The sequence below is a fragment of the Pristiophorus japonicus genome, unplaced genomic scaffold, assembly GCF_044704955.1.
Source record: "Pristiophorus japonicus isolate sPriJap1 unplaced genomic scaffold, sPriJap1.hap1 HAP1_SCAFFOLD_1692, whole genome shotgun sequence".
Classification (NCBI taxonomy): Eukaryota; Metazoa; Chordata; class Chondrichthyes; family Pristiophoridae; genus Pristiophorus; species Pristiophorus japonicus.
In genome coordinates, this window is record NW_027251375.1 from 1 (window position 1) to 26,496 (window position 26,496).

Sequence of the window (26,496 nt, forward strand, 5' to 3'; positions counted from 1 at the left end):
GTTTCCCCCCAATTCCCCTCCGCCAGCACCCAGACCCTCTGCCCCCGGGAGATGCTCGGACAGGCCAGGACATCACGAGACGATCGATCACTCCACCGGCCAGGGCTCGATCAATGACCCCTCGCCCCCAACACGCACCCCGCGCCCCTCCCCCATCCTCTCCCCGAATCATCGTACCTGAGAGAAAGAAATGTAAGACTTGCATTTCTATAGCGCCTTTCACCATCTAAGGACGTCCCAAATCGCTTTACAGCCAGTGAAGTACTTTCGGAGTGTGCTCACTGTTGTATTGTGGGAAACGGCAATTTACACACAGCAAGATCCCACACACAGCGATGTGATAATGACCCAGATCATCAGTTTTAGTGATTTTGGTTGAGGATGGGTCAGTGGGAAGAGGGGTGGGGGGGGAGGAGAGCTGGGCGGGGGGAGCTGGGAGTGTGTTGGGGTGGGTGGGGGGGGGGTGGGGAGAGAGCTGGGGGGTGGGGGGGGGAGAGAGCTGGGGGGATGTGAGGGGAGAGCTGGTGGGGGTGTGGAGGGGGGGGAGAGAGAGCTGGGGATTGTGGGGTGAGAGCTTGGGTTTGGGGGGGAGAGAGAGCTGGGGTGTGGGGGGAGAGAGCTGGGGGGTGGGGGGAGAGAGCTGGGGGTGTGGGGGGGAGAGAGCTGGGGGGGTGGGGGGGGAGAGAGCTGGGGGTGTGGGGGGAGAGAGAGCTGGGGGTGGGGGTGTGGGGGGGCGAGAGAGCTGGGGTGGTGGGGGGGAGAGAGCTGGGGTGGTGGGGGGGAGAGAGAGCTGGGGTGGTGGGGGGGAGAGAGCTGGGGGTGGGGGGGAGAGAGAGCTGGGGGTGTGGGGGGGAGAGAGAGCTGGGGGTGTGGGGGGGAGAGAGCTGGGGGTGTGGGGGGGAGAGAGAGCTGGGGGTGTGGGGGGAGAGAGCTGGGGGTGTGGGGGGAGAGAGAGCTGGGGGTGGGAGTGTGGGGGAGAGAGAGCTGGGTGTGTGGGTTGGCGGGGAGAGAGAGCTGGGGGGATGTGGAGGGGGGGGGTGAGAGCTGGGGTTTGGGGGGGAGAGAGAGCTGGGGGTGTGGGGGGGAGAGAGCTGGGGGTGTGGGGGGGAGAGAGCTGGGGGTAGGGGGGAGAGAGAGCTGGGGGTAGGGGGGAGAGAGAGCTGGGGGTAGGGGGGAGAGAGCTGGGGTGTGGGGGGAGAGAGAGCTGGGGGTAGGGGGGAGAGAGAGCTGGGGGTAGTGGGGAGAGAGAGCTGGGGGTAGGGGGGAGAGAAGCTGGGGGTAGGGGGGAGAGAGAGCTGGGGGTAGGGGGGAGAGAGAGCTGGGGGTGTGGGGAGAGAGAGCTGGGGTTAGGGGGGAGAGAGAGCTGGGGTTAGGGGGGAGAGAGAGCTGGGGTTAGGGGGAGAGAGAGCAGGGGGGTAGGGGGAGAGAGAGCTGGGGGTAGGGGGGAGAGAGAGCTGGGGGTAGGGGGAGAGAGAGCTGGGGGTAGGGGGGAGAGAGCTGGGGGTGTGGGGGGAGAGAGCTGGGGGTAGGGGGAGAGAGAGCTGGGGGTGTGGGGGAGAGAGAGCTGGGGTTAGGGGGGAGAGAGAGCTGGGGTTAGGGGAGAGAGAGCTGGGGTTAGGGGGAGAGAGAGCTGGGGGTGTGGGGGGGGGAGAGAGCTGGGGGTAGGGGGGAGAGAGAGCTGGGGGTAGGGGGGAGAGAGAGCTGGGGGGTGTGTGTGGGGGAGAGAGAGCTGGGGGTGTGGGGGGGGGAGAGAGCTGGGGGTAGGGGGGAGAGAGAGCTGGGGGTAGGGGGGGAGGAGAGGAGCTGGGGGTAGGGGGGAGAGAGAGCTGGGGGTAGGGGGAGAGAGAGCTGGGGGTAGGGGGGAGAGAGAGCTGGGGGTGTGTGTGGGGGAGAGAGAGCTGGGGGTAGGGGGAGAGAGCTGGGGGTGTGGGGGGAGAGAGCTGGGGGTAGGGGGAGAGAGAGCTGGGGGTGTGGGGGAGAGAGAGAGCTGGGGTTAGGGGGGAGAGAGAGCTGGGGTTAGGGGGAGAGAGAGCTGGGGGTGTGTTGGGGAGAGAGAGTGGGGGTGTGTGTGGGGGAGAGAGAGCTGGGGGTGTGTGGGGAGAGAGAGCTGGGGGTGTGGGGGAGAGAGCTGGGGGTGTGGGGGGAGAGAGAGCTGGGGGTGGGAGTGGGGGAGAGAGAGCTGGGTGTGTGGTTTGGCGGGGAGAGAGAGCTGGGGGGATGTGGAGGGGGGGGTGAGAGCTGGGGTTTGGGGGGAGAGAGAGCTGGGGGTGTGGGGGGGAGAGAGCTGGGGGTAGGGGGGAGAGAGAGCTGGGGGTGTGGGGGGGAGAGAGCTGGGGGTAGGGGGGAGAGAGAGCTGGGGGGTGTGGGGGGGAGAGAGCTGGGGTTAGGGGGGGGAGAGAGCTGGGGAGTGTGGGGAGAGAAGCTGGGGGTAGGGGGGAGAGAGCTGGGGGTAGGGGGGAGAGAGAGCTGGGGGTAGGGGGGAGAGAGAGCTGGGGTACGGGGGGGGAGAGAGCTGGGGGGAGGGGGAGAGAGAGCTGGGGGTGTGGGGGGGAGAGAGTGCTGGGGGTGTGGAGGGGAGAGAGAGCTGGGGGTAGGGGGGAGAGAGAGCTGGGGGTAGGGGGGAGAGAGCTGGGGGTGTGGGGGAGAGAGAGCTGGGGGTAGGGGGGAGAGAGCTGGGGGTGTTGGGGGGAGAGAGTGCTGGGGGTGTGGGGGGGGAGAGCTGGGGTTAGGGGGGAGAGAGAGCTGGGGGTGGGGTTTGGCGGGGAGAGAGAGCTGGGGGGATGTGAGGGGAGAGCTGGGGGGTTGTGGAGGGGGGGGGTGAGAGCTGGGGTTTGGGGGGGCAGAGAGAGCTGGGGGTGTGGGGGGGAGAGAGAGCTGGGGGTGTGGGGGGGGAGAGCTGGGGGTGGGGGTGTGGGGGGAGAGAGAGCTGGGGGTGTGGGGGGGAGAGAGCTGGGGGTGTGGGGGGGGAGAGAGCTGGGGGTGTGGGGGGAGAGAGAGCTGGGGGGGTGGGGGGGAGAGAGAGCTGGGGTTGGCGGGGAGAGAGCTGGGGTTGGCGGGGAGAGAGCTGGGGTTGGGGGTGTGGGGGGGAGAGAGAGCTGGGGGTAGGGGGAGAGAGAGCTGGGGGTGGGGGTGTGGGGGAGAGAGAGCTGGGGGTAGGGGGGAGAGAGCTGGGGTTGGGGGTGTGGGGGGGAGAGAGCTGGGGGGTAGGGGGGAGAGAGAGCTGGGGGTGTGTGTGGGGGGGGATAGAGCTGGGGGTGTGGGGGGAGAGAGAGCTGGGGGTGTGGGGGGGGAAGAGAGCTGGGGTTGTGGGGGGGGGAGAGAGAGCTGGGGGTGTGGGGGGGAGAGAGAGCTGGGGGTGTGTGGGGGGGGGTGTGGGGTGGGTTTGAGATTGTGGCCCTTGCCACACTGACGGGTGACGTGAGAAGTGAGGCCTGACGTTGCCGATCTGCCGGGTGACCCCGTGTTCTGTTTGCGCCCATTCCCCAGACCCGGATGGGAAGGAGTTCCAGGAGGCTGTCAGCAAGACCACGTTCCAGCACATCTTCCCCAACCTGCGGCCGACCACCGCCTATTCCATGTACATCAAGGCCTACTCCCCGCTGGGGACCAGCAGGCAGTCTGAGCTGGTCACTGCCACCACAGCAGGGGAAGGTAAGGGGAGCCTGACTCTCTCGGCCAGCCGTACACACCCGCCACACAAGAACCTGCATTTATATAGTGCCCGTCACCTCCACAGGACGTCCCAAGGCAACTTACCTCCCTCCCTAAACCTCTCCGCCTCTCTCCTCCTGTAACACACTCCTGAAAACCTCCCTCTTTGACCCAGCGTTTGGTCACCTGTCCTTCTGTGGCTCAGGGTCAGACTTTGTCTCCTGGGAAGTGTCCTGGGATGTTTTACTTGTGAAAGATGCTATATAAATGCAATTTGTTGTTGCTATTGTATTTCAGCCAATGAAGTATTTTTTAAAGTGTAGTCACTGTTGTAATGTAGGAAATACGGCGGGTAATGTGCGCACAGCAAGATCCCACACACAGCAATGTGACAATGACCCGGATCGTCTGTTTTAGTGATGTTGGTCGAGGGATAAATATTGGTCCCAGGACACCGGGGAGAACTCCCCCTGCACTTCTTCCAATAGTGGCCCCGGGATCTTTTACATCCACCCGAGAGGGCAGACGGGGCCTCTGTTTAATGTACCGCCCCTCCGACAGTGCGGCGCTCCCTCAGTACTGCCCCTCCGACAGTGCAGCACTCCCTCAGTACTGCCCCTCCGACAGTGCGGCACTCCCTCAGTACTGCCCCTCCGACAGTGCGGCACTCCCTCAGTACTGCCCCTCCGACAGTGCGGGTCTCCCTCAGTACTGCCCCTCCGACAGTGCAGCACTCCCTCAGTACTGCCCCTCCGACAGTGCGGTGCTCCCTCAGTACTGCCCCTCCGACAGTGCGGCGCTCCCTCAGTACCGCCCCTCCGACAGTGCGGCACTCCCTCAGTACTGCCCCTCAGACAGTGCAGTACTCCCTCAGTACTGCCCCTCAGACAGTGCGGCGCTCCCTCAGTACTGCCCCTCCGACAGTGCGGCGCTCCCTCAGTACTGCCCCTCCGACAGTGCGGCGCTCCCTCAGTACTGCCCCTCCGACAGTGCGGCGCTCCCTCAGTACTGCCCCTCCGACAGTGCGGCGCTCCCTCAGTACTGCCCCTCCGACAGTGCGGCGCTCCCTCAGTACTGCCCCTCCGACAGTGCGGAGAATGTCATAAGAACATTATAGGAGCAGGAGTGGGCCATACGGCCCCTCGAGCCTGCTCCGCCATTTAATACGATCATGGCTGATCCGATCATGGACACAGCTCCACTTCCCTGCCCGCCCCCTTATCGTTTAAGAAACTGTCTATCTCTGTCTTAAATATATTCAATGACCCAGCCTCCACAGCTCTCTGAGGCAGCGAATTCCACAGATTTACAATCCTCTGAGAGAAGAAATTCCTCCTCATCTCAGTTTTAAATGGGTGGCCTCTTATTCTAAGACCATGCCCCCTAGTTCTAGTCTCCCCCATCAGTGGAAACATCTTCTCTACATCCACCTTGTCGAGCCCCCCTCATAATCTGATACGTTTCGATAAGATCACCTCTCATTCTTCTGAATTCCAATGAGTAGAAACCCAACCTCCTTAACCTTTCCTCATAAGTCAACCCCCTCATCCCCGGAATCAACCGAGTGAACCTTCTCTGAACTGCCTCCAAAGCAAGTATATCCTTTTGTAAATATGGAAACCAAAACTGCACGCAGTACTCCAGGTGTGGCCTCACCAATACCCTGTATAACTGGAGCAAGACTTCCCTGCTTTTATACTCCATCCCCTTTGCAATAAAGACCAAGATACCATTGGCCCTTCCTGATCACTTGCTGTACCTGCAGACTATCCTTTTGTGTTTCATGCACAAGTACCCCCAGGTCCCGCTGTACTGTGGCACTTTGCAATCTTACTCTATTTAAATAATAACTTGCTCTTTGATTTTTTTTCTGCCAAAGTGCATGACCTCACACTTTCCAACATTATACTCCATCTGACAAATTTTTGCCACTCACTGAGTCTGTCTATGTCCTTTTGTAGATTTTCTGTGTCCTCCTCACACATTGCTTTTCCTCCCATCTTTGTACCGTCAGTAAACTTGTCTACGTTACACTCAGTCCCTTCTTCCAAGTCGTTAATATAGATTGTAAATAGTTGGGGTCCCAGCACTGATCCCTGCGGTACCCCACTAGTTACTGATTGCCAACCCGAGAATGAACCATTTATCCCCACTCTCTGTTTTCTGTTAGTTAGCCAATCCTCTATCCATGCTAATATATTACCCCCAACCCCGTGAACTTTTATCTTGTGCAGTAACCTTTTATGTGGCACCTTGTCAAATGCCTTCTGGAAATCCAAATACACCACATCCACTGGTTCCCCTTTATCCACCCTGCTTGTTACATCCTCAAAGATTTCCAGCAAGTTTATCAAACATGACTTCCCCTTCATAAATCCATGCTGACTCTGCCTGACTGAATTTTAATTTTCCAAATGTCCTGCTACTGCTTCTTTAACAATGGACTCCAACATTTCCCCAACCACAGATGTTAGGCTAACTGGTCTATAGTTTCCTGCTTTTTGTCTGCCTCCTTTTTTAAATAGGGGCGTTACATTTGCAGTTTTTCAATCTGCTGGGACCTCCCCAGAATCCAGGGAATTTTGGTAAATTACAACCAATGCATCCACTATCCCTGCCGCTACTTCTCAAGACCCTGAGATGCAAGCCATCAGGTCCAGGAGATTTATCTGCCTTTAGTCCCATTATCTTACTGAGTACCACCTCCTTAGTGATTGTGTTAAGTTCCTCCTCCCCTATCCACTGTTGGAATATTGTTAGTGTCCTCGACCGTAAAGACTGATACAAAATATTTGTTCAGAGTTTCTGCCATCTCCATGTTCCCCATTACTAATTCCCCGGTCTCCTCCTCTAAGGGACCAACATTTACTTTAGCCACTCTTTTCCTTTTTATATACCTGTAGAAACTCTTGCTATCTGTTTTATATTTCATGCTGGTTTACTTTCATAGTCTGTCTTCCCTTTCTTAATCATTTTTTTAGTCATTCTTTGCTGGTTTTTAAAAGCTTCCCAATCTTCTGTCCTTTCACTAGTTTTGGCCCCTTTGTATGGCCTTGTTTTTAATTGGATACCGTCCTTTATTTCTTTAGTTAGCCACGGGTGTCTATCTTTTCTCTTACACCCTTTCCTCCCCCACGATCAGTCTCTATCAGTGAGTGTATGAGACACCCAGACACAAGGCAAGGAATACCCCCAGTGGGGGAGAACTTTGGGACACAGAGGTCCTCCCAACCATGCTACACCACTGACCCCTGCTGGTAGGTATTGGTGTTTCAACATAAGAACATAAGAATTAGGAACAGGAGCAGGCCATCTAGCCCCTCGAGCCTGCTCCGCCATTCAACAAGATCATGGCTGATCTGGCCGTGGACTCAGCTCCACTTACCCGCCCGCTCCCCGTAACCCTTAATTCCCTTATTGGTTAAAAATCTATCTATCTGTGACTTGAATACATTCAATGAGCTAGCCTCAACTGCTTCCTTGGGCAGAGAATTCCACAGATTCACAACCCTCTGGGAGAAGAAATTCCTTCTCAACTCGGTTTTAAATTGGCTCCCCCGTATTTTGAGGCTGTGCCCCCTAGTTCTAGTCTCCCCGACCAGTGGAAACAACCTCTCTGCCTCTATCTTGTCTATCCCTTTCATGATTTTAAATGTTTCTATAAGATCACCCCTCATCCTTTCGGTGTAACGTATGTGCTTTGTGGGATCCTTGCTCAAGGATTCATAGCAACACGTCGCTATTAAGAACCAGTTGGTTTATTAGCAAAGGTTTAACAATCACACGACACATTACCGGTTCATCCACCAGGCTCACAACCAACTGCCCCATGGTGGATCCCCTGAACCCAACTGGCTGGGGTTTTATTGAGGCTTGTAAACATCATGTGACCAGCTGATGCAACAGCTCGACCAACCGGTGAGCTATTCGGGTGGTGCACACGTTACAGTCGGGTAAAGCTGTGCTGAATGTCGCCTGACGCGAGTGCGAGTCACAGGAGGCGATTCAAGGGACGGTCTGACGTTGTCTCCCCCTCAGTTCCAGACACCGTGACCTTCTTCACCCGGGTGCTGAACTTGACGACAGTGCAGGCGTTCTGGGAGCCTCCCCCCGGGCGGGGAACAGTCGGTGGATACAAGCTATACCATCGCAAGGTGCAGAGCTCCCGGCTTCTGGGCCCCACGCTACTGCCCGCAGCGGCAAGCAGCTTCACCATCGCCCACCTGGGTAAGTGCCACGCTCCCCGTATACCGCCAGTCAGTGCCCGCGGGGGTCCAGGTCAGTGATTGGAGCGTGGGCAGGAACAGCACGAGCTGTGAGAGACTGTGGAGGGATATGATCGAGGCCCCGATGGGGGGGGGGGAAGGCGTGAGTTCGGGCCCAGGGGCAGCACGGGCCCAGCCCACACTGTGCGATATGTGGGCGCACTGGGTCTGTGCAGCAGAGCCTGGTCTTCAGTCGTCCTGGTTAACCCTTGCCCCTGGACCCAGACCTCGCTCTGTCAAGCCCCGTGTGGTGGCTGGTGTACAACGGTCACCCCACGTTAAAACAATCCACCCACAGGCATCTTCCACCCTTCAGGATGGAGTTCGGGATCCGGAATATTAGATCGGGATCTGGGACATTGAAACACCTGTGAACTCATCCTTTTTTTGGGTGTGGAAGGTCACCCTCGGTTCGCGGGACGGCCTACGATGGTGATGATTTAAGGAGGGATTACTTACATGGAGGCAGTTCAGAGAAGGTTCATTAGGTTTATTCCTGGAATGAAGGGATTGTCTAAAGAGGATCGGCTGGGCCTTTACTTGAAACGTATCAGATTCTGAGGGGGGCTGGACAGGGGGGATGCAGAGAGGATGTTTCCCCCTCGTGGGGGAATCTAGAACTAGGGGGCACAGTCTCAGAATAAGGGGCCGCCCATTTAAAACTGAGATGAGGAGGAATTCCTTCTCTCAGAGGGTGGTGAATCTGTGGAATTCACTGCCTCAGAGAGCTGTGGGGGCTGGGTCATTGAATATGTTTAAGGCGGAGAGAGACAGATGTTTGAGCGATAAGGGAGTGAAGGGTTATGGGGAGCGGGCGGGGAAGTGGAGCTGAGTCCAGGATCGGATCAGCCCATGATCGTATTAAATGGTGGAGCAGGCTCGAGGGGCCGAATGGCCGACTGCTGTTTCTGATATTTTTATGAAGTGTGGTGGGAAATTTGTGCACAGCAAGCTCCCACAAACAGCAGAGAGATATCGACCAGTACAGACAGTGCAGCGCTCCCTCAGCCTTCGCAGTATTGTTTAAGTGGTTGGTTGCTTTGACGCCCGTCTGTTTCTGTTTTCAGAACCATCGGCCTTGTACGAGATCAAACTGCTGGCATTCAACCAGCATGGAGAAGGCAACAGCACCGGGAGATTCGTATCCCTGAGGGAGAGTGCACAGAAACCAGGCACGTCTGTCTGTGTATACACTAACTCCTGTGTGTGTATACTGACCGTTCACTGACTCCTGTGTGAGAGAGTTTGTACACTGAGTGCTCACTGACCCTGTGTGTGTGTGTGTGTACACTGAGTGCTCACTGACCCTGTGTGTGTGTGTACACTGAGTGCTCACTGACCCTGTGTGTGTGTGTACACTGAGTGCTCACTGACCCCTGTGTGTGTGTGTGTGTACACTGAGTGCTCACTGACCCGTGTGTGTGTACACTGAGTGTTCACTGACCCCTGTGTGTGTGTGTGTGTACACTGAGTGCTCACTGACCCTGTGTGTGTGTGTACACTGAGTGCTCACTGACCCTGTGTGTGTGTACACTGAGTGCTCACTGACCCTGTGTGTGTGTGTGTGTACACTGAGTGCTCACTGACCCTGTGTGTGTGTGTGTGTACACTGAGTGCTCACTGACCCTGTGTGTGTGTACACTGAGTGCTCACTGACCCTGTATGTGTGTACACTGAGTACTCACTGACCCCTGTGTGTGTGTGTACACTGAGTGCTCACTGACCCGTGTGTGTACACTGAGTGTTCACTGACCCTGTGTGTGTGTACACTGAGTGCTCACTGACCCTGTGTGTGTGTGTACACTGAGTGCTCACTGACCCTGTGTGTGTGTGTGTGTACACTGAGTGCTCACTGACCCGTGTGTGTGTACACTGAGTGCTCACTGACCCTGTGTGTGTGTGTACACTGAGTGCTCACTGACCCTGTGTGTGTGTGTACACTGAGTGCTCACTGACCCCTGTGTGTGTGTGTGTGTACACTGAGTGCTCACTGACCCGTGTGTGTGTACACTGAGTGTTCACTGACCCCTGTGTGTGTGTGTGTGTACACTGAGTGCTCACTGACCCTGTGTGTGTGTGTACACTGAGTGCTCACTGACCCTGTGTGTGTGTACACTGAGTGCTCACTGACCCTGTGTGTGTGTGTGTGTACACTGAGTGCTCACTGACCCTGTGTGTGTGTGTGTGTACACTGAGTGCTCACTGACCCTGTGTGTGTGTACACTGAGTGCTCACTGACCCTGTATGTGTGTACACTGAGTACTCACTGACCCCTGTGTGTGTGTGTACACTGAGTGCTCACTGACCCGTGTGTGTACACTGAGTGTTCACTGACCCTGTGTGTGTGTACACTGAGTGCTCACTGACCCTGTGTGTGTGTGTACACTGAGTGCTCACTGACCCTGTGTGTGTGTGTGTGTACACTGAGTGCTCACTGACCCGTGTGTGTGTACACTGAGTGCTCACTGACCCTGTGTGTGTGTGTACACTGAGTGCTCACTGACCCTGTGTGTGTGTGTACACTGAGTGCTCACTGACCCCTGTGTGTGTGTGTGTGTACACTGAGTGCTCACTGACCCGTGTGTGTGTACACTGAGTGTTCACTGACCCCTGTGTGTGTGTGTGTGTACACTGAGTGCTCACTGACCCTGTGTGTGTGTGTACACTGAGTGCTCACTGACCCTGTGTGTGTGTACACTGAGTGCTCACTGACCCTGTGTGTGTGTGTGTGTACACTGAGTGCTCACTGACCCTGTGTGTGTGTGTGTGTACACTGAGTGCTCACTGACCCTGTGTGTGTGTACACTGAGTGCTCACTGACCCTGTATGTGTGTACACTGAGTACTCACTGACCCCTGTGTGTGTGTGTACACTGAGTGCTCACTGACCCGTGTGTGTACACTGAGTGTTCACTGACCCTGTGTGTGTGTACACTGAGTACTCACTGACCCCTGTGTGTGTGTGTACACTGAGTGCTCACTGACCCGTGTGTGTACACTGAGTGTTCACTGACCCTGTGTGTGTGTACACTGAGTGCTCACTGACCCTTGTGTGTGTACACTGAGTGCTCACTGACCCTGTGTGTGTGTACACTGAGTGCTCACTGACCCTGTGTGTGTGTGTACACTGAGTGCTCACTGACCCCTGTGTGTGTGTGTGTGTGTGTACACTGAGTGCTCACTGACCCGTGTGTGTGTACACTGAGTGCTCACTGACCCTGTGTGTGTGTACACTGAGTGCTCACTGACCCTGTATGTGTGTACACTGCGTGCTCACTGACCCCTGTGTGTGTGTGTGTACACTGAGTGCTCACTGACCCGTGTGTGTGTACACTGAGTGTTCACTGACCCCTGTGTGTGTGTGTGTACACTGAGTGCTCACTGACCCTGTGTGTGTGTGTGTGTACACTGAGTGCTCACTGACCCGTGTGTGTGTACACTGAGTGCTCACTGACCCTGTATGTGTGTACACTGCGTGCTCACTGACCCCTGTGTGTGTGTGTGTACACTGAGTGCTCACTGACCCGTGTGTGTGTACACTGAGTGCTCACTGACCCTGTGTGTGTGTACACTGAGTGCTCACTGACCCTTGTGTGTGTACACTGAGTGCTCACTGACCCTGTGTGTGTGTGTGTACACTGAGTGCTCACTGACCCGTGTGTGTGTACACTGAGTGCTCACTGACCCTGTGTGTGTGTACACTGAGTGCTCACTGACCCTTGTGTGTGTACACTGAGTGCTCACTGACCCTGTGTGTGTGTGTACACTGAGTGCTCACTGACCCCTGTGTGTGTGTGTGTGTGTGTACACTGAGTGCTCACTGACCCGTGTGTGTGTACACTGAGTGCTCACTGACCCTGTGTGTGTGTGTGTACACTGAGTGCTCACTGACCCTGTGTGTGTGTGTACACTGAGTGCTCACTGACCCCTGTGTGTGTGTGTACACTGAGTGCTCACTGACCCGTGTGTGTACACTGAGTGTTCACTGACCCCCTGTGTGTACACTGCGTGCTCACTGACCCCTGTGTGTGTACACTGAGTGCTCACTGACCCTGTGTGTGTGTACACTGAGTGCTCACTGACCCGTGTGTGTGTACACTGAGTGCTCACTGACCCTGTGTGTGTGTACACTGAGTGCTCACTGACCCTGTGTGTGTGTGTACACTGAGTGCTCACTGACCCCTGTGTGTGTGTGTGTGTGTGTGTACACTGAGTGCTCACTGACCCGTGTGTGTGTACACTGAGTGTTCACTGACCCGTGTGTGTGTGTGTACACTGAGTGCTCACTGACCCTGTGTGTGTGTGTACACTGAGTGCTCACTGACCCTGTGTGTGTGTACACTGAGTGCTCACTGACCCTGTGTGTGTGTACACTGAGTGCTCACTGACCCGTGTGTGTACACTGAGTGCTCACTGACCCCTGTGTGTGTACACTGCGTGCTCACTGACCCTGTGTGTGTGTGTGTACACTGAGTGCTCACTGACCCGTGTGTGTGTACACTGAGTGCTCACTGACCCTGTGTGTGTGTACACTGAGTGCTCACTGACCCTGTGTGTGTGTACACTGAGTGCTCACTGACCCGTGTGTGTACACTGAGTGCTCACTGACCCCTGTGTGTGTACACTGCGTGCTCACTGACCCTGTGTGTGTGTGTGTACACTGAGTGCTCACTGACCCGTGTGTGTGTACACTGAGTGCTCACTGACCCTGTGTGTGTGTACACTGAGTGCTCACTGACCCTGTGTGTGTGTGTGTACACTGAGTGCTCACTGACCCGTGTGTGTACACTGAGTGCTCACTGACCCTGTGTGTGTGTGTGTGTGTACACTGAGTGCTCACTGACCCGTGTGTGTGTACACTGAGTGCTCACTGACCCTGTGTGTGTGTACACTGAGTGCTCACTGACCCTGTGTGTGTGTGTGTGTACACTGAGTGCTCACTGACCCTGTGTGTGTGTACACTGAGTGCTCACTGACCCTGTGTGTGTGTACACTGAGTGCTCACTGACCCCTGTGTATGTGTGTACACTGAGTGCTCACTGACCCCTGTGTGTGTGTGTGTACACTGAGTGCTCACTGACCCGTGTGTGTGTACACTGAGTGTTCACTGACCCGTGTGTGTGTGTGTACACTGAGTGCTCACTGACCCTGTGTGTGTGTGTGTACACTGAGTGCTCACTGACCCTGTATGTGTGTACACTGAGTACTCACTGACCCCTGTGTGTGTACACTGAGTGCTCACTGACCCTGTGTGTGTGTACACTGAGTGCTCACTGACCCTGTGTGTGTGTACACTGAGTGCTCACTGACCCGTGTGTGTACACTGAGTGCTCACTGACCCCTGTGTGTGTACACTGCGTGCTCACTGACCCTGTGTGTGTGTGTGTACACTGAGTGCTCACTGACCCGTGTGTGTGTACACTGAGTGCTCACTGACCCTGTGTGTGTGTACACTGAGTGCTCACTGACCCTGTGTGTGTGTGTGTGTACACTGAGTGCTCACTGACCCGTGTGTGTGTACACTGAGTGCTCACTGACCCGTGTGTGTGTACACTGAGTGCTCACTGACCCTGTATGTGTGTACACTGAGTACTCACTGACCCCTGTGTGTGTACACTGAGTGCTCACTGACCCTGTGTGTGTGTACACTGAGTGCTCACTTACCCTGTGTGTGTGTACACTGAGTGCTCACTGACCCGTGTGTGTGTACACTGAGTGCTCACTGACCCTGTATGTGTGTACACTGAGTACTCACTGACCCCTGTGTGTGTACACTGAGTGCTCACTGACCCTGTGTGTGTGTACACTGAGTGCTCACTTACCCTGTGTGTGTGTACACTGAGTGCTCACTGACCCCTGTGTGTGTACACTGAGTGTTCACTGACCCCTGTGTGTGTACACTGCGTGCTCACTGACCCTGTGTGTGTGTGTGTACACTGAGTGCTCACTGACCCGTGTGTGTGTACACTGAGTGCTCACTGACCCTGTGTGTGTGTGTGTGTACACTGAGTGCTCACTGACCCGTGTGTGTGTACACTGAGTGCTCACTGACCCTGTGTGTGTGTACACTGAGTGCTCACTGACCCTGTGTGTGTGTGTACACTGAGTGCTCACTGACCCTGTGTGTGTGTGTACACTGAGTGCTCACTGACCCTGTATGTGTGTACACTGAGTACTCACTGACCCTGTGTGTGTGTGTGTACACTGAGTGCTCACTGACCCTGTGTGTGTGTACACTGAGTGCTCACTGACCCTGTGTGTGTGTGTGTGTGTGTGTGTGTGTGTGTACACTGAGTGCTCACTGACCCCTGTGTGTGTGTGTACACTGAGTGCTCACTGACCCCTGTGTGTGTACACTGAGTGCTCACTGACTAGTGTGTGTGTGTACACTGAGTGCTCACTGACCCCTGTGTGTACACTGAGTGCTCACTGACCCTGTGTGTGTGTACACTGAGTGCTCACTGACCCCTGTGTGTTTACACTGAGTGCTCACTGACCCTGTGTGTGTGTGTGTGTACACTGAGTGCTCACTGACCCTGTGTGTGTGTACACTGAGTGCTCACTGACCCTGTGTGTGTGTACACTGAGTGCTCACTGACCCTGTGTGTGTGTGTACACTGAGTGCTCACTGACCCTGTGTGTGTGTGTACACTGAGTGCTCACTGACCCTGTATGTGTGTACACTGAGTACTCACTGACCCTGTGTGTGTGTGTGTACACTGAGTGCTCACTGACCCTGTGTGTGTGTACACTGAGTGCTCACTGACCCTGTGTGTGTGTGTGTGTACACTGAGTGCTCACTGACCCTGTGTGTGTGTGTGTGTACACTGAGTGCTCACTGACCCTGTGTGTGTGTGTACACTGAGTGCTCACTGACCCTGTGTGTGTGTGTACACTGAGTGCTCACTGACCCCTGTGTGTGTGTGTGTGTACACTGAGTGCTCACTGACCCGTGTGTGTGTACACTGAGTGTTCACTGACCCCTGTGTGTGTGTGTGTACACTGAGTGCTCACTGACCCTGTGTGTGTGTGTGTGTACACTGAGTGCTCACTGACCCGTGTGTGTGTACACTGAGTGCTCACTGACCCTGTATGTGTGTACACTGAGTACTCACTGACCCCTGTGTGTGTGTGTACACTGAGTGCTCACTGACCCGTGTGTGTACACTGAGTGTTCACTGACCCTGTGTGTGTGTACACTGAGTGCTCACTGACCCTTGTGTGTGTACACTGAGTGCTCACTGACCCTGTGTGTGTGTACACTGAGTGCTCACTGACCCTGTGTGTGTGTGTACACTGAGTGCTCACTGACCCGTGTGTGTGTGTACACTGAGTGCTCACTGACCCGTGTGTGTGTACACTGAGTGCTCACTGACCCTGTGTGTGTGTACACTGAGTGCTCACTGACCCTGTATGTGTGTACACTGCGTGCTCACTGACCCCTGTGTGTGTGTGTGTACACTGAGTGCTCACTGACCCGTGTGTGTGTACACTGAGTGTTCACTGACCCCTGTGTGTGTGTGTGTACACTGAGTGCTCACTGACCCTGTGTGTGTGTGTGTGTACACTGAGTGCTCACTGACCCGTGTGTGTGTACACTGAGTGCTCACTGACCCTGTATGTGTGTACACTGCGTGCTCACTGACCCCTGTGTGTGTGTGTGTACACTGAGTGCTCACTGACCCGTGTGTGTGTACACTGAGTGCTCACTGACCCTGTGTGTGTGTACACTGAGTGCTCACTGACCCTTGTGTGTGTACACTGAGTGCTCACTGACCCTGTGTGTGTGTGTGTACACTGAGTGCTCACTGACCCGTGTGTGTGTACACTGAGTGCTCACTGACCCTGTGTGTGTGTACACTGAGTGCTCACTGACCCTTGTGTGTGTACACTGAGTGCTCACTGACCCTGTGTGTGTGTGTACACTGAGTGCTCACTGACCCCTGTGTGTGTGTGTGTGTGTGTACACTGAGTGCTCACTGACCCGTGTGTGTGTACACTGAGTGCTCACTGACCCTGTGTGTGTGTACACTGAGTGCTCACTGACCCTGTGTGTGTGTGTGTACACTGAGTGCTCACTGACCCTGTGTGTGTGTGTACACTGAGTGCTCACTGACCCTGTGTGTGTGTACACTGAGTGCTCACTGACCCGTGTGTGTGTGTGTACACTGAGTGCTCACTGACCCGTGTGTGTGTACACTGAGTGCTCACTGACCCTGTGTGTGTGTGTGTACACTGAGTGCTCACTGACCCGTGTGTGTACACTGAGTGTTCACTGACCCCCTGTGTGTACACTGCGTGCTCACTGACCCCTGTGTGTGTACACTGAGTGCTCACTGACCCTGTGTGTGTGTACACTGAGTGCTCACTGACCCGTGTGTGTGTACACTGAGTGCTCACTGACCCTGTGTGTGTGTACACTGAGTGCTCACTGACCCTGTGTGTGTGTGTACACTGAGTGCTCACTGACCCCTGTGTGTGTGTGTGTGTGTGTGTACACTGAGTGCTCACTGACCCGTGTGTGTGTACACTGAGTGTTCACTGACCCGTGTGTGTGTGTGTGTACACTGAGTGCTCACTGACCCTGTGTGTGTGTGTACACTGCGTGCTCACTGACCCTGTGTGTGTGTACACTGAGTGCTCACTGACCCTGTGTGTGTGTACACTGAGTGCTCACTGACCCGTGTGTGTACACTGAGTGCTCACTGACCCCTGTGTGTGTACACTGCGTGCTCACTGACCCTGTGTGTGTGTGTGTACACTGAGTGCTCACTGACCCGTGTGTGTGTACACTGAGTGCTCACTGACCCTGTGTGTGTGTACACTGAGTGCTCACTGACCCTGTGTGTGTGTGTGTACACTGAGTGCTCACTGACCCGTGTGTGTACACTGAGTGCTCACTGACCCTGTGTGTGTGTGTGTGTGTACACTGAGTGCTCACTGACCCGTGTGTGTGTACACTGAGTGCTCACTGACCCTGTGTGTGTGTACACTGAGTGCTCACTGACCCTGTGTGTGTGTGTGTGTACACTGAGTGCTCACTGACCCTGTGTGTGTGTACACTGAGTGCTCACTGACCCTGTGTGTGTGTACACTGAGTGCTCACTGACCCCTGTGTATGTGTGTACACTGAGTGCTCACTGACCCCTGTGTGTGTGTGTGTACACTGAGTGCTCACTGACCCGTGTGTGTGTACACTGAGTGTTCACTGACCCGTGTGTGTGTGTGTACACTGAGTGCTCACTGACCCTGTGTGTGTGTGTGTACACTGAGTGCTCACTGACCCTGTATGTGTGTACACTGAGTACTCACTGACCCCTGTGTGTGTACACTGAGTGCTCACTGACCCTGTGTGTGTGTACACTGAGTGCTCACTGACCCTGTGTGTGTGTACACTGAGTGCTCACTGACCCGTGTGTGTACACTGAGTGCTCACTGACCCCTGTGTGTGTACACTGCGTGCTCACTGACCCTGTGTGTGTGTGTGTACACTGAGTGCTCACTGACCCGTGTGTGTGTACACTGAGTGCTCACTGACCCTGTGTGTGTGTACACTGAGTGCTCACTGACCCTGTGTGTGTGTGTGTGTACACTGAGTGCTCACTGACCCGTGTGTGTACACTGAGTGCTCACTGACCCTGTGTGTGTGTGTGTACACTGAGTGCTCACTGACCCGTGTGTGTGTGTGTGTACACTGAGTGCTCACTGACCCTGTGTGTGTGTACACTGAGTGCTCACTGACCCTGTGTGTGTGTACACTGAGTGCTCACTGACCCCTGTGTATGTGTGTACACTGAGTGCTCACTGACCCCTGTGTATGTGTGTACACTGAGTGCTCACTGACCCTGTGTGTGTGTGTACACTGAGTGCTCACTGACCCTGTGTGTGTGTACACTGAGTGCTCACTGACCCCTGTGTGTGTGTGTGTGTGTGTACACTGAGTGCTCACTGACCCCTGTGTATGTGTGTACACTGAGTGCTCACTGACCCCTGTGTGTGTGTGTGTACACTGAGTGCTCACTGACCCTGTGTGTGTGTGTACACTGAGTGCTCACTGACCCTGTGTGTGTGTGTACACTGAGTGCTCACTGACCCCTGTGTGTGTGTGTGTGTGTACACTGAGTGCTCACTGACCCGTGTGTGTGTACACTGAGTGCTCACTGACCCGTGTGTGTGTACACTGAGTGCTCACTGACCCTGTATGTGTGTACACTGAGTACTCACTGACCCCTGTGTGTGTACACTGAGTGCTCACTGACCCTGTGTGTGTGTACACTGAGTGCTCACTTACCCTGTGTGTGTGTACACTGAGTGCTCACTGACCCGTGTGTGTGTACACTGAGTGCTCACTGACCCTGTATGTGTGTACACTGAGTACTCACTGACCCCTGTGTGTGTACACTGAGTGCTCACTGACCCTGTGTGTGTGTACACTGAGTGCTCACTTACCCTGTGTGTGTGTACACTGAGTGCTCACTGACCCCTGTGTGTGTACACTGAGTGTTCACTGACCCGTGTGTGTGTACACTGAGTGCTCACTGACCCTGTGTGTGTGTGTGTGTACACTGAGTGCTCACTGACCCTGTGTGTGTGTACACTGAGTGCTCACTGACCCCTGTGTGTGTACTGAGTGCTCACTGACCCGTGTGTGTACACTGAGTGCTCACTGACCCTGTGTGTGTGTGTACACTGAGTGCTCACTGACCCTGTGTGTGTGTGTACACTGAGTGCTCACTGACCCTGTGTGTGTGTACACTGAGTGCTCACTGACCCTGTGTGTGTGTACACTGAGTGCTCACTGACCCCTGTGTGTTTACACTGAGTGCTCACTGACCCTGTGTGTGTGTGTGTGTACACTGAGTGCTCACTGACCCGTGTGTGTGTACACTGAGTGCTCACTGACCCTGTGTGTGTGTACACTGAGTGCTCACTGACCCTGTGTGTGTGTGTACACTGAGTGCTCACTGACCCTGTGTGTGTGTGTACACTGAGTGCTCACTGACCCTGTATGTGTGTACACTGAGTACTCACTGACCCTGTGTGTGTGTGTGTACACTGAGTGCTCACTGACCCTGTGTGTGTGTACACTGAGTGCTCACTGACCCTGTGTGTGTGTGTGTGTGTGTGTGTGTGTGTGTACACTGAGTGCTCACTGACCCCTGTGTGTGTGTGTACACTGAGTGCTCACTGACCCCTGTGTGTGTACACTGAGTGCTCACTGACTAGTGTGTGTGTGTACACTGAGTGCTCACTGACCCCTGTGTGTACACTGAGTGCTCACTGACCCTGTGTGTGTGTACACTGAGTGCTCACTGACCCCTGTGTGTTTACACTGAGTGCTCACTGACCCTGTGTGTGTGTGTGTGTACACTGAGTGCTCACTGACCCGTGTGTGTGTACACTGAGTGCTCACTGACCCTGTGTGTGTGTACACTGAGTGCTCACTGACCCTGTGTGTGTGTGTACACTGAGTGCTCACTGACCCTGTGTGTGTGTGTACACTGAGTGCTCACTGACCCTGTATGTGTGTACACTGAGTACTCACTGACCCTGTGTGTGTGTGTGTACACTGAGTGCTCACTGACCCTGTGTGTGTGTACACTGAGTGCTCACTGACCCTGTGTGTGTGTGTGTGTGTGTGTGTGTGTGTGTACACTGAGTGCTCACTGACCCCTGTGTGTGTGTGTACACTGAGTGCTCACTGACCCCTGTGTGTGTACACTGAGTGCTCACTGACTAGTGTGTGTGTGTACACTGAGTGCTCACTGACCCCTGTGTGTGTGTGTACACTGAGTGCTCACTGACCAGTGTGTGTGTGTACACTGAGTGCTCACTGACCCTGTGTGTGTGTGTGTGTACACTGAGTGCTCACTGACCCTGTGTGTGTGTGTACACTGAGTGCTCACTGACCCCTGTGTGTACACTGAGTGCTCACTGACCCTGTGTGTGTGTGTACACTGAGTGCTCACTGACCCTGTGTGTACACTGAGTGCTCACTGACCCTGTGTGTGTGTACACTGAGTGCTCACTGACCCCTGTGTGTGTACACTGAGTGCTCACTGACCCGTGTGTGTGTACACTGAGTGCTCACTGACCCTGTATGTGTGTACACTGAGTACTCACTGACCCCTGTGTATGTGTGTACACTGAGTGCTCACTGACCCCTGTGTGTGTGTGTGTACACTGAGTGCTCACTGACCCTGTGTGTGTGTGTACACTGAGTGCTCACTGACCCTGTGTGTGTGTACACTGAGTGCTCACTGACCCCTGTGTGTGTGTGTGTGTGTGTGTACACTGAGTGCTCACTGACCCCTGTGTGTGTGTGTGTACACTGAGTGCTCACTGACCCCTGTGTGTGTGTGTGTACACTGAGTGCTCACTGACCCTGTGTGTGTGTACACTGAGTGCTCACTGACCCCTGTGTGTGTACTGAGTGCTCACTGACCCTGTGTGTGTGTGTACACTGAGTGCTCACTGACCCTGTGTGTGTGTGTACACTGAGTGCTCACTGACCCTGTGTGTGTGTACACTGAGTGCTCACTGACCCTGTGTGTGTGTACACTGAGTGCTCACTGACCCTGTGTGTGTGTGTGTGTACACTGAGTGCTCACTGACCCGTGTGTGTGTACACTGAGTGCTCACTGACCCTGTGTGTGTGTGTACACTGAGTGCTCACTGACCCGTGTGTGTGTACACTGAGTGCTCACTGACCCTATGTGTGTGTGTGTGTACACTGAGTGCTCACTGACCTGTGTGTGTACACTGAGTGCTCACTGACCCTGTATGTGTGTACACTGAGTACTCACTGACCCGTGTGTGTGTACACTGAGTGCTCACTGACCTCTATGTGTGTGTACACTGAGTGCTCACTGACCCTGTGTGTGTGTGTGTGTACACTGAGTGCTCACTGACCCGTGTGTGTGTACACTGAGTGTTCACTGACCCGTGTGTGTGTGTGTACACTGAGTGCTCACTGACCCTGTGTGTGTGTGTACACTGAGTGCTCACTGACCCTGTGTGTGTGTACACTGAGTGCTCACTGACCCTGTGTGTGTGTACACTGAGTGCTCACTGACCCGTGTGTGTACACTGAGTGCTCACTGACCCCTGTGTGTGTACACTGCGTGCTCACTGACCCTGTGTGTGTGTGTGTACACTGAGTGCTCACTGACCCGTGTGTGTGTACACTGAGTGCTCACTGACCCTGTGTGTGTGTACACTGAGTGCTCACTGACCCTGTGTGTGTGTGTGTACACTGAGTGCTCACTGACCCTGTGTGTGTGTGTACACTGAGTGCTCACTGACCCCTGTGTGTGTGTGTACACTGAGTGCTCACTGACCCGTGTGTGTACACTGAGTGTTCACTGACCCCCTGTGTGTGTACACTGCGTGCTCACTGACCCCTGTGTGTGTGTGTACACTGAGTGCTCACTGACCCGTGTGTGTGTACACTGAGTGCTCACTGACCCTGTGTGTGTGTACACTGAGTGCTCACTGACCCGTGTGTGTGTACACTGAGTGCTCACTGACCCTGTGTGTGTGTACACTGAGTGCTCACTGACCCTGTGTGTGTGTGTACACTGAGTGCTCACTGACCCCTGTGTGTGTGTGTGTGTGTGTGTACACTGAGTGCTCACTGACCCGTGTGTGTGTACACTGAGTGTTCACTGACCCGTGTGTGTGTGTGTACACTGAGTGCTCACTGACCCTGTGTGTGTGTGTACACTGAGTGCTCACTGACCCTGTGTGTGTGTACACTGAGTGCTCACTGACCCTGTGTGTGTGTACACTGAGTGCTCACTGACCCGTGTGTGTACACTGAGTGCTCACTGACCCCTGTGTGTGTACACTGCGTGCTCACTGACCCTGTGTGTGTGTGTGTACACTGAGTGCTCACTGACCCGTGTGTGTGTACACTGAGTGCTCACTGACCCTGTGTGTGTGTACACTGAGTGCTCACTGACCCTGTGTGTGTGTGTGTATACACTGAGTGCTCACTGACCCGTGTGTGTACACTGAGTGCTCACTGACCCTGTGTGTGTGTGTGTACACTGAGTGCTCACTGACCCGTGTGTGTGTACACTGAGTGCTCACTGACCCTGTGTGTGTGTGTGTGTACACTGAGTGCTCACTGACCCTGTGTGTGTGTACACTGAGTGCTCACTGACCCTGTGTGTGTGTACACTGAGTGCTCACTGACCCCTGTGTATGTGTGTACACTGAGTGCTCACTGACCCCTGTGTGTGTGTGTGTACACTGAGTGCTCACTGACCCGTGTGTGTGTACACTGAGTGTTCACTGACCCGTGTGTGTGTGTGTACACTGAGTGCTCACTGACCCTGTGTGTGTGTGTACACTGAGTGCTCACTGACCCTGTATGTGTGTACACTGAGTACTCACTGACCCCTGTGTGTGTACACTGAGTGCTCACTGACCCTGTGTGTGTGTACACTGAGTGCTCACTGACCCTGTGTGTGTGTACACTGAGTGCTCACTGACCCGTGTGTGTACACTGAGTGCTCACTGACCCCTGTGTGTGTACACTGCGTGCTCACTGACCCTGTGTGTGTGTGTGTACACTGAGTGCTCACTGACCCGTGTGTGTGTACACTGAGTGCTCACTGACCCGTGTGTGTACACTGAGTGCTCACTGACCCTGTGTGTGTGTGTGTACACTGAGTGCTCACTGACCCGTGTGTGTGTGTGTGTACACTGAGTGCTCACTGACCCTGTGTGTGTGTGTACACTGAGTGCTCACTGACCCCTGTGTGTGTGTGTGTGTGTACACTGAGTGCTCACTGACCCGTGTGTGTGTACACTGAGTGCTCACTGACCCGTGTGTGTGTACACTGAGTGCTCACTGACCCTGTATGTGTGTACACTGAGTACTCACTGACCCCTGTGTGTGTACACTGAGTGCTCACTGACCCTGTGTGTGTGTACACTGAGTGCTCACTTACCCTGTGTGTGTGTACACTGAGTGCTCACTGACCCCTGTGTGTGTACACTGAGTGTTCACTGACCCCTGTGTGTGTACACTGCGTGCTCACTGACCCTGTGTGTGTGTACACTGAGTGCTCACTGACCCGTGTGTGTGTACACTGAGTGCTCACTGACCCTGTGTGTGTGTGTGTGTACACTGAGTGCTCACTGACCCTGTGTGTGTGTACACTGAGTGCTCACTGACCCCTGTGTGTGTACTGAGTGCTCACTGACCCGTGTGTGTACACTGAGTGCTCACTGACCCTGTGTGTGTGTGTACACTGAGTGCTCACTGACCCTGTGTGTGTGTGTACACTGAGTGCTCACTGACCCTGTGTGTGTGTACACTGAGTGCTCACTGACCCTGTGTGTGTGTACACTGAGTGCTCACTGACCCCTGTGTATGTGTGTACACTGAGTGCTCACTGACCCCTGTGTGTGTGTGTGTACACTGAGTGCTCACTGACCCGTGTGTGTGTACACTGAGTGTTCACTGACCCGTGTGTGTGTGTGTACACTGAGTGCTCACTGACCCTGTGTGTGTGTGTACACTGAGTGCTCACTGACCCTGTATGTGTGTACACTGAGTACTCACTGACCCCTGTGTGTGTACACTGAGTGCTCACTGACCCTGTGTGTGTGTACACTGAGTGCTCACTGACCCTGTGTGTGTGTACACTGAGTGCTCACTGACCCGTGTGTGTACACTGAGTGCTCACTGACCCCTGTGTGTGTACACTGAGTGCTCACTGACCCCTGTGTGTGTGTGTGTACACTGAGTGCTCACTGACCCTGTGTGTGTGTACACTGAGTGCTCACTGACCCCTGTGTGTGTACTGAGTGCTCACTGACCCTGTGTGTGTGTGTACACTGAGTGCTCACTGACCCTGTGTGTGTGTGTACACTGAGTGCTCACTGACCCTGTGTGTGTGTACACTGAGTGCTCACTGACCCTGTGTGTGTGTACACTGAGTGCTCACTGACCCTGTGTGTGTGTGTGTGTACACTGAGTGCTCACTGACCCGTGTGTGTACACTGAGTGCTCACTGACCCTGTGTGTGTGTGTGTACACTGAGTGCTCACTGACCCGTGTGTGTGTACACTGAGTGCTCACTGACCCTATGTGTGTGTGTGTGTACACTGAGTGCTCACTGACCTGTGTGTGTACACTGAGTGCTCACTGACCCTGTATGTGTGTACACTGAGTACTCACTGACCCGTGTGTGTGTACACTGAGTGCTCACTGACCTCTATGTGTGTGTACACTGAGTGCTCACTGACCCTGTGTGTGTGTGTGTGTACACTGAGTGCTCACTGACCCTGTGTGTGTGTGTACACTGAGTGCTCACTGACCCTGTGTGTGTGTGTACACTGAGTGCTCACTGACCCTGTGTGTGTGTACACTGAGTGCTCACTGACCCTGTGTGTGTGTGTGTGTACACTGAGTGCTCACTGACCCCTGTGTGTGTGTGTACACTGAGTGCTCACTGACCCCTGTGTGTGTACACTGAGTGCTCACTGACCAGTGTGTGTGTACACTGAGTGCTCACTGACCCTGTGTGTGTGTACACTGAGTGCTCACTGACCTGTGTGTGTACACTGAGTGCTCACTGACCCTGTATGTGTGTACACTGAGTACTCACTGACCCGTGTGTGTGTACACTGAGTGCTCACTGACCTCTATGTGTGTGTACACTGAGTGCTCACTGACCCTGTGTGTGTGTGTGTGTGTGTACACTGAGTGCTCACTGACCCTGTGTGTGTGTGTACACTGAGTGCTCACTGACCCTGTGTGTGTGTACACTGAGTGCTCACTGACCCTGTGTGTGTGTACACTGAGTGCTCACTGACCCTGTGTGTGTGTGTGTACACTGAGTGCTCACTGACCCCTGTGTGTGTGTGTACACTGAGTGCTCACTGACCCCTGTGTGTGTACACTGAGTGCTCACTGACCCTGTGTGTGTGTACACTGAGTGCTCACTGACCCTGTGTGTGTGTACACTGAGTGCTCACTGACCCCTGTGTGTGTACACTGAGTGCTCACTGACCAGTGTGTGTGTACACTGAGTGCTCACTGACCCCTGTGTGTGTACACTGAGTGCTCACTGACCAGTGTGTGTGTACACTGAGTGCTCACTGACCCTGTGTGTGTGTACACTGAGTGCTCACTGACCCTGTGTGTGTGTACACTGAGTGCTCACTGACCCCTGTGTATGTGTGTACACTGAGTGCTCACTGACCCTGTGTGTGTGTGTACACTGAGTGCTCACTGACCCCTGTGTGTGCACACTGAGTGCTCACTGACCCCTGTGTGTGTACACTGAGTGCTCACTGACCCCTGTGTATGTGTGTACACTGAGTGCTCACTGACCCGTGTGTGTGTGTGTACACTGAGTGCTCACTGACCCCTGTGTGTGTACACTGAGTGCTCACTGACCCTGTGTTGTTTCTCACAGACCAGCGAGACCCTGCCTGCGACTGTAACAAGCCACCGGAGACCCCACTGAGTGGGATTGTGGTCGGGATTCACATCGGAATGGCCTGCATCATCTTCTGTGTCCTCTTCCTCATGCTGGGATACCGGAGAAGGTACCGGTCTCCAGAGGGGGGAGGAGAGGAGGTGGAAGAGGGGGAGTGGGTTCGAGAGGGAGAAGGAAGCGGGAGAGAGGAGTGGGATTGGGTTTGGGGACACGGATGGTGTGGGTCACGGAGGGGGTAGGATGTGATTTGACAACTAACTCACTCACTCACTCACTCACACTCTCTCTCTCTCTCTCTCTCCCTCCCCCCGGGTGTCTCAGTCTGTTTGGCTGTCAGACGGTGAAGGAGAACTGGACGGTCCCCCAGGCTGGACACAGCGCGGCCGGGGACAGGCAGAACAGCCACCTGGAGACGGAGGGGAAGGAGGAGGCGGGGAGAGCGATGGAGATGGCCAAGCTGGTGAGTGTAGCCACATCCATACTGGATACAGAAAGTGTCTCCCCGGTAACAGCCGGTGACCCCGGTAACGGCCGGTGACCCCGGTAACGGCCGGTGACCCCGGTAACAGCCGGTGACCCCGGTAACGGCCGGTGACCCCGGTAACAGCCGGTGACCCCAGTAACGGCCGGTGACCCCGGTAACGGCCGGTGACCCCGGTAACGGCCGGTGACCCCGGTAACGGCCGGTGACCCCGGTAACGGCCGGTGACCCGTTTCCCCCAGTTGCGGTTACTGACGCTCCTCTCTCCTTTTGCTTTGTTTCAGAACGGAGAGCCGGCTTCGGAGAACGGCGGGGACCGAGAGCCCACCTCCACACAGCTGCAGGTGGTGATAGAACACCCCCCGGCCCCGGCCCCACAACCCTGAGCCCAGGCCCAGACCCCGGGGTCCTGACCAACACCCCGAGGGCCCAGACCCCGGGGTCCTGACCAACACCCCCTGAGGACCCAGACCCCGGGGTCCTGACCAACACCCCGAGGGCCCAGACCCCGGGGTCCTGACCAACACCCCCTGAGGACCCAGACCCCGGGGTCCTGACCAACACCCCGAGGGCCCAGACCCCGGGGTCCTGACCAACACCCCCTGAGGGCCCAGACCCCGGGGTCCTGACCAACACCC

The 26,496-nt window shown here is 55.2% G+C and overlaps 1 protein-coding gene across 1 annotated transcript; it reads left to right on the forward strand.

Moving 5' to 3' along the window:
* Positions 1-3,486: 3,486 nt before the first annotated feature.
* On the forward strand, positions 3,487-26,387 carry LOC139243427 (immunoglobulin superfamily DCC subclass member 3-like; the record flags this gene model as incomplete). Its single annotated transcript, XM_070870771.1, has 6 exons — positions 3,487-3,651; positions 7,690-7,878; positions 8,984-9,088; positions 25,354-25,486; positions 25,699-25,837; positions 26,143-26,387. Coding segments are annotated over 6 exons (833 nt in total), but the record flags the coding sequence as incomplete, so codon positions are not given.
* Positions 26,388-26,496: the final 109 nt, after the last annotated feature.